General features: G+C 49.9%; 3 protein-coding genes across 3 annotated transcripts; all 3 read left to right on the plus strand.

The window, feature by feature from the left end:
* Positions 1-964: 964 nt before the first annotated feature.
* K452DRAFT_239764 (glycoside hydrolase family 43 protein) lies at positions 965-1,998 on the plus strand (the record flags this gene model as incomplete). Its single annotated transcript, XM_033537744.1, has 3 exons — positions 965-1,198; positions 1,247-1,723; positions 1,771-1,998. 3 exons carry the CDS (start codon positions 965-967, stop codon positions 1,996-1,998), a joined length of 939 nt encoding a protein of 312 aa, XP_033390939.1.
* An 897-nt stretch (positions 1,999-2,895) lies between these two features.
* Positions 2,896-5,547, plus strand: K452DRAFT_323173 (uncharacterized protein). The gene is made up of 5 exons (XM_033544618.1): positions 2,896-3,107; positions 3,155-3,308; positions 3,365-3,659; positions 3,705-4,136; positions 4,181-5,547. Exons 1-5 carry the CDS (start codon positions 3,023-3,025, stop codon positions 5,309-5,311), a joined length of 2,097 nt encoding a protein of 698 aa, XP_033390940.1. The 5' UTR covers positions 2,896-3,022; the 3' UTR covers positions 5,312-5,547.
* A 110-nt stretch (positions 5,548-5,657) lies between these two features.
* On the plus strand, positions 5,658-7,364 carry K452DRAFT_354459 (uncharacterized protein; the record flags this gene model as incomplete). Its single annotated transcript, XM_033545887.1, has 3 exons — positions 5,658-5,738; positions 5,793-5,828; positions 5,862-7,364. 3 exons carry the CDS (start codon positions 5,658-5,660, stop codon positions 7,299-7,301), a joined length of 1,557 nt encoding a protein of 518 aa, XP_033390941.1. The 3' UTR covers positions 7,302-7,364.
* Positions 7,365-7,599: the final 235 nt, after the last annotated feature.

Consider the following 7,599-nt stretch of genomic DNA (forward strand, 5'->3'; position numbering starts at 1 on the left):
AATCTACTTTAGATTGCGCGGGGGCTCGACCGCAAAGCGCGTCCAGAAACGGCCTGCGTGTCTTACATAGGCTGACGTTGCAACCTTTTTAGGTAGGTTGACGGAAAATCTCAGGCAAGACAGGGCCGCGAATCCGGCCCGCAAGCGCTGTGTTTCATCATGCGTTGAGCTGGCGGCAACATGGCAACGCGTAAGTCTGTCGAGGAGATAAAAGGCGCTATACTCGCCGTTGACATGACCATACTATACCAACGAACATACAAAGAGTCCCGGCTGGTGTATACCGTAAGAATATAAGGTTAAATTCGACTTCCTGCATGGCCAAACAAAGTAAGACAGGGGCCCAAGCTGCCGAGGTCAGGGCCCACTTTTCTATATAAGAGGTAAGGATATGCGTATAACGCGGTCAATCGTTAACTGGCGGGGAAACCATTCTCCAGTATTGCCTGATATCCGAAACACTCCTAATACAGACCCTGGGAACCGACCAAAGGCGAAGAGACAAGCAAGCCACAGAAACATGGGATCTCCGACCCTTGAGACGCACCCCAGTTCCAGACCATAGGCACCGCCTTGCGCCTAGGCTTAAGATATAAATGGAAGCAAAACAACCAATAGGATGCTGTATCGGCAGGCTTACAGACCAAATTGCCCGGCTTCTCTGCCAGAACGGCGCAAATCATCCGTCCCTCCACTCTTCAGACATGATCACAGGCACGATCGGGTTTACCCGTGCATGCAGCAGAACGGCCTGCAGCATGTCGAGGTGGAGTATGCCGACAAGCGGCTTGGTACGGGGCTACGAGTCTATATAATCCCATGCAGATACTTCTCCAAATCGACAACCCGCCGGCCCTCTTTTTGCTCATCATTCCCTTCCAGAGTCCTCAGTGAGGATTCATCCTTGTTCAGTGTAAACTTTTTATCCTTCATCATGATTGGTTTCGTTTCTTCCCTCAGCTCGATGCTGCTTGCCGCTAGCACGGCTCTGGCTGTCAGCCTTCCCATGGAGTGTTCCGGCATTTGCGGAAACGCCCATGATTCTTCCCTGATCCGTCGTGAATCTGATGGTACCTACTTCCGCTTCTCTACAGGTGGCGGTATTGCCGTCCACTCGGCCTCGGACCTCACCGGTCCTTGGGAGTACCAGGGAGACGTGCTGGAAAGCTCGTCGATCGACGGCAACACTGACCTTTGGGTAAGATTCATTAAGATTTTTTGTTTGATCCTTGCTCACATGTTCTAGGCTCCGGATGTCAGCCTGGTCGGTGACACGTACTACCTGTACTACTCGGACAGCAGCTTTGGCTCCCAAGCGTCAACTATTGGTGTAGCTACCTCTACGACCTTGGATGTCGGTTCTTGGAAGGACCTCGGAAGCTCTGGTGTCTCCTCGAAAGAGGGAAGCAACTACAATGCCATTGATGGAAACTTGTTCGCCGACGGCGACAACTACTACCTGAACTTTGGCAGTTTTTGGGGCGACCTCTACCAAGTCCCGATGAAGAACCCTCCTACTGCTCCCTCCGGCTCTTCCTACAACATTGAACTCAACACCACTGGCACTCGTCCCTCCGAAGGTGCTTATGAGTTCAAGAGCGGCAACTACTACTACCTGTTCTTCTCCAGCGGTGTCTGCTGCAGCCTCGACACCTCTAAGCCTGCCCAGGGTGAGGAGTACAAGATCATGGTCTGCCGGTCCGACTCTGCTACTGGCGAATTCGTATGTATCTATCTGCCAATGGCCATAACTCTTGCTAACCTCAACAGGTTGACGCCAACGGCAACTCTTGCACTTCCCAGAACGGAGGTACTGAGGTTCTTGCTTCCCACGACAACATCTACGCTCCTGGTGGCCAGGGTGTCTACGATGACCCCACCTACGGCCCTGTCCTGTACTACCACTACGTGGACACCAACGTTGGATATGCCGATGGGGACAAGCTCTTCGGTATCAACAAGCTTGACTTCTCTAGCGGCTGGCCGGTCGTCGCTTAGATTTGAAATAAAATGAATGATCTTCAATTGAAGGATTTTGAATGCGCCTAAAAACTGCCCACGATGCTTCAATGAGAAAGTGAATGTGAGAGCAAAAAACGACAACCTCGACCCAAATAACTAATCAAATAGGCTACGAGGAATTACCATCAGCAGTTGGCATGTAATACCTATTGTACATGTTGATCAGGGATTCATCAATATTGATTCCTGCGCAACAACCAACGAGAGACATGGGCGCCGTAGATACGAAGCACCGGCCAGTTTGGTGGAGAACCGTCATCATTAAATGTATGCAAACAAGGGTAAGTGACGCTACTTTCTAAAGTTTATATGCAATTATCTATCACTCTCTATTCTTTTCTCAAGCTGATATGGAGTGTTAGACTTGATTGAACTTTGAAAGATAAAATACTCATTCACTAAACATGAGGATCTGCACCCCGCACCGCAGATCGTTGATCGCCCGCCGGCAACCCGGATGACAAGCTGTCTTTGGCCCCAAGGCCCCTTCTGGCTTCCAATGACAGCGCTACACGACCTATTCTTCTATCTCATCCACAATTGACCCAGATTTTTAAAGGCCAGCTATCTCGAAGAAAAATCTAGATCATGCCCCGAGTCTGTGCGGCAATGCGGCAGCTATAACTCTCAAAGTCGCATTTCTGTTTCGCGTCGACGTACTCACTCCCCACTGCATCACCAACGACACGGTCTAGGCTTATGTACAGCATGCATCTCCCTGACTGACGAATCAAGCGCATCGCACATCCTTGCCATAACATCATCCACGTTGGCGGCGAGGATCTCAGTCTGCACGATTCGAGTTTAGCGCGCACTCAAGCGCCTCAGGCCCCAGTCCGTGCCGTTGCCGTCCGGGCCGAGCCAGCCGGATACAAAAGCAGCTGACGCTTCAACTAGCTGACGCCGCGCAACCTTGCCTCTGACGTTCTTTAACTCGGTTTTTATCCCGGATCACACTCTTTCTCTTTCCTTTTGTTTCTTTTCCTTCAATTTCATTTCAATGCATCCAGACCTTAAGCCCCACGCTTCTCCAACCATCAATTACCGCAACGTCTACGTTGTGCACTACAACTTTAGCGACATTGGTAGGACTCTAGCGACATCACTAGCAGCTATGAGCTGACCAAGGTAGATCGCGATACGGCAGTTGAAGAATTCAACACCCTGCTCCAGGACCTCGAGTCCGTAGGCCTACACACCGAGGTTCGCGCTGGCTTCGATGAATCGTTGTTGGTGTTTTGCAAGGCACCCCGAGAGGTTTTAGGGAATGCGGTTCACAAGTCAAGGTGAGTCTGCATGGAAATGAGCTTGTGCAATGATTTTCGAAACTAACGAAGCACAGGGTAAAAGACTGGCTCCATGGCATTACAGTAGATCACCCTGGCGGTGACGCCGACACCGTGGTGGATGGCGACTTTGAAGCCGAAGACATTCTTTCCATGTATCATCTCGTCACATGGAGCAAAGAACTTGGAGGTGCTGGCGTCACGCCTAAATTCGGCAAATGGAAGAACGTAGAGTCGGCATTTCCTTTGCATAATCAAAGCGCAGAGAAGGAATTGCTGCTACGCTTCAGTAAGCGGATACTTTTGGAAAAAGGAGATTTGGATGATATCCGCGCGATGTTTGGTTCCAAGGTGAGAAAATTGCAAACTTGAGAAAAGGCCGTACTGACTGAACAGGTCGCGTTTTACTTTGCGTTTCTGCAAACGTACCTAATTTTCCTACTTTTTCCCGCCGTCACGGGAATCCTCGCTTGGTTTTTCGCGCCAAACTATTCTCTTTCCTATGCGGTTATAACCAGCATGTGGTGCATAGTTTTTCTGGAGTACTGGAAGCTACAGCAAATCGACTTGGGCATCCGCTGGAACGTCAAGGGAGTTGGAGCTCTCAAAGTCAACAGACCTACGTGGAAGTACGAACAGAAGTATCTTGATCCAGCTACAGGCGAGGTCAAATACCACTTTCCGCGCTGGAAGCATGTTGCACGTCAGGCCATACAGATACCCTTTATCCTGGCTGCACTGGTTATCCTTGGAGCTTTAATCGCACTGGTGTTTGCGGTGGAGATCGTCGTATCCGAAGTTTACGATGGGCCAATGAAGGCATACTGGGTACGTTCATTGATTTTCAACCTGTATTTTGCTAACGTGGATAGGAATATGTGCCAACTGTATTGCTCGCTGCCTCTCTTCCGTTTGTTAGCTCTTTCCTGGAAAACATTGCCACCATGTTGACTGCCTACGAAAATCACCGCACTCAAGACAAACAGGAATCATCCCTTACCCAAAAGATCTTTGTGTTGAACTTCATCACAAACTATCTTCCAATTTTCCTCACCGCATTCGTCTACGTCCCATTCGGGGATGTTGTTGTTCCGTACCTACAGCAATTCCAAACAGAGTTCAAGTTCAACGACTTCCATGTGGACCCATCAAGGCTACGGAACGAGGTTATTGCTTTGATAATCACGGGACAGCTTTCAAACTTCTGCGAGGAACTCATTTTTCCCTATCTCAAGCAAAGGGCAACAAGCTGGTACCGAGAATACCGCGCCAGCCATGGAAAAGCTCTGGCGTTGAGCCAGATTGTCGAAGACCTGCCGGACGAAAAGGAGCTTCTTTTCCGCGCCCGCACCGAAGCTGGTCTTGAGCCTTACAACGTACAAGACGATCTTCTGGAGATGGTCGTCCAGTTTGGATATCTTTCCCTCTTCTCCCCGGTTTGGCCGCTTGTTCCGATCGGGTTCTTGATCAATAACTGGATCGAGCTCCGTTCCGACTTCTTGAAAATCTGTCTTGAACATCAACGCCCGGCTCCAATTCGCACTGACGGCATTGGCCCTTGGACCGCCTCGCTCGAGTTCCTCACTTGGATGGGCAGCATCTCCACGGCAGCCGTCGTGCACCTTTTCGGCAACGACCATCTGGGTAACCTTACCGGAAAGGGATCCTGGTATGGCCTTCCAATTACGATTTTTATCTCCGAGCACATCTACCTCGTGCTTCGCTCCCTTGTTGGTTTCGCTATGCAGAGGATTAGCTCGGAACAGGTCCAGAAACGGAGGAATGAAGAATATGCCCGACGCAAGCGCTACCTCGGCGAGATTGAACTGGGCCACAAATCTGGATCAACCTTGAGGGTGGAGGAGAAACAGCGGAGGAAGTCGATTTTGATTGATGGCGGGGAGACTTTCTGGACAAGGCAGATCGAAGACGGCGTCAGTTCGAGCGTGGGTGCAGGGTTGATTACCGCGCTGCAAAAGGTGAAAAACAAGAAGCAAGTATAAACATCTTGTTAACTTAGGATATATCTGTTCTATTATTGTTTGCTATAATTATAGAAGATAGGTGATATTAAGATTTGGATGTACGTTGCAGCTGGCCAATCAAAGAACGCGGCAAAGACAAGTATGCTAAACGCTTATGGCCATTAGGGCGGGCTTGTAGTTGATAGGGCGTGCGCTAAGCGAACTACATTCCATGTGATTTTTTTTGAGTTCTGCTTTTCGAACCTCACCAGTACTTTACTTTTCGCAAATCAACATGGAAACCAACAAAAATATTGAAAGTTCACGCATTGCTCTTGCAGATGCTATTGCACCAATTCCACCGACTGCACCGAGCTTGGAGCCAATGCAGGTTCAAACAACACAAGAAAACGCTGCGCCGGCTCGTACCAAATTCCGTATCTTCACCATGTTGATTGCTTTATACGTAAGTCGATTAAGCATGCGAAATCTCCAACTGTCTCAGTGGTAACATCCCCAGCTTTCCCTCTTTGTCGCTGCTCTAGATCAAACCGTTGTCTCCACAGCAATCCCGACAATTACATCCCAGCTTCATTCAGCTTCGGGCTACACGTGGATCGGAGGCGCCTATCTCCTCGCTAAGGCGGCTTCAATGCCCATCTGGGCTAAATTCTCGGATATCTGGGGCCGCAAACCAATCATCCTTGCAGGCCTCGTCCTCTTTTTCGCAAGCAGCATTATTTGCGCCCTCGCTCGCACCATGACTGTCCTCATCGTCGGCCGTGCTATTCAAGGCGTTGGCGGTGGTGGTCTGCTCCAACTCGTCACCATTACCATTTCCGACGTTTTCTCCCTACGAAGACGCAGTCTCTTCCTTGGAATCACAGAGATCGTGTGGGCAGTGGCTGCCGGCGTAGGCCCCGTACTCGGCGGTGTGCTTGCAGAAAAGGTCTCCTGGCGCTGGATCTTCTGGTTGAATCTGCCCATTACCGCAAGTGCCTTTGCACTCACGCTTTTCTTTCTTGACATACACAATCCGCGAACGGCCGTTCGGGAAGGACTGGTCGCTGTAGACTGGCTCGGCACTCTTACGATACTTGGACTGACTTTGATGATCCTCCTCGGCCTGAACTTTGGTGGTGTGGAGGCGCCGTGGTCATCCGCAAAGGTGATCTGCCTTATCGTTTTCGGTGCCCTGATGTCTGTCTTCTTTGTCTACAGCGAGACAAAATTGGCAGTGCGTCCGATTATGTTGATGCAGCTTTTCCACGATACGTCGAACGTCGCTGCTTTTGTAAGCAGCTTCGCGCACGGCTTCGTCTCCATCGCATTGGAGTATTACCTCCCGCTGTTTTTCCAAGGCGCCAACCTGATGAATCCGACAAAGTCTGGCCTCATGATCCTTCCACTGATCATCACGGAAGCGCTAGCAGCTTTCTTGACGGGCATCGTGATACATCATACCGGCGACTACAAGCACGTCCTCAGCGTAGGATTGGTAGTGATGACGATTGGCACTGCCTTGTTTACGCTGTTCCGCGCACAAACGTCGATCGGGATGATCGCAGGACTGGGAGTCTTGGTCGGGGCAGGTGTGGGCTTGGGATTTCAACCACCTATAATCGCTATCCAAGCCAGAGCATCTCAGAACAATGTTGCGACAGCGACAGCGACAGTTGGGTTCCTGAACAACATGGCATACTCATTATCCATTGTTATCGGCGGCGTAGTTTTCCAGAACGGCATCGCTATGAGGGAAGAAAAGTTAATCGATGCGGGAATAACGAGAGACCTGGCGAGATTATTGGCTGGGCCAGATGCAGCTGCGAACATCGACAAGATCAGAGACATTACCGATGCAGGACAGCGGTTGGTCGTGAAAGAGGCATTTGCCTGGGGTCTACGCAACCTATGGATTATGTATGCCTGCGTTGCGGGTTGTGGGGCTTTAGCTTCTTTGTTTATCAAAAGAACCGTCTTGAGCATGGACCACACAGAGACAAAGACAGGTCTCAGAAAGGACGAATAGTTTGTAGCCAGATGTTTCTTTGCACGGCAGCGTATGGCAGCAGTACTACTTGCAAAAAAACGTTGATCCCACCCCGTGCCCTTTTGGCCTAAACTCTTTTATCCAATTTGTGTCTTCTGTCGACTTCTATCTTCGTGTAATGTAAGATTTCTGCATTTGGTAATCGTGGTCAATTCTACGCTGGAGTCGATGATAATTTTTTTTGTGGTTCCGTCAATGTATCTACAAAAATTGATCAGTCTCGGGGAACATACCGGAACAAACCAGCGAGCTTCTTAAGTCCGCTAAAGGCGACCCT

Source organism: Aplosporella prunicola (assembly GCF_010093885.1).
Source record: "Aplosporella prunicola CBS 121167 unplaced genomic scaffold K452scaffold_153, whole genome shotgun sequence".
Lineage (NCBI taxonomy): Eukaryota > Fungi > Ascomycota > Dothideomycetes > Botryosphaeriales > Aplosporellaceae > Aplosporella > Aplosporella prunicola.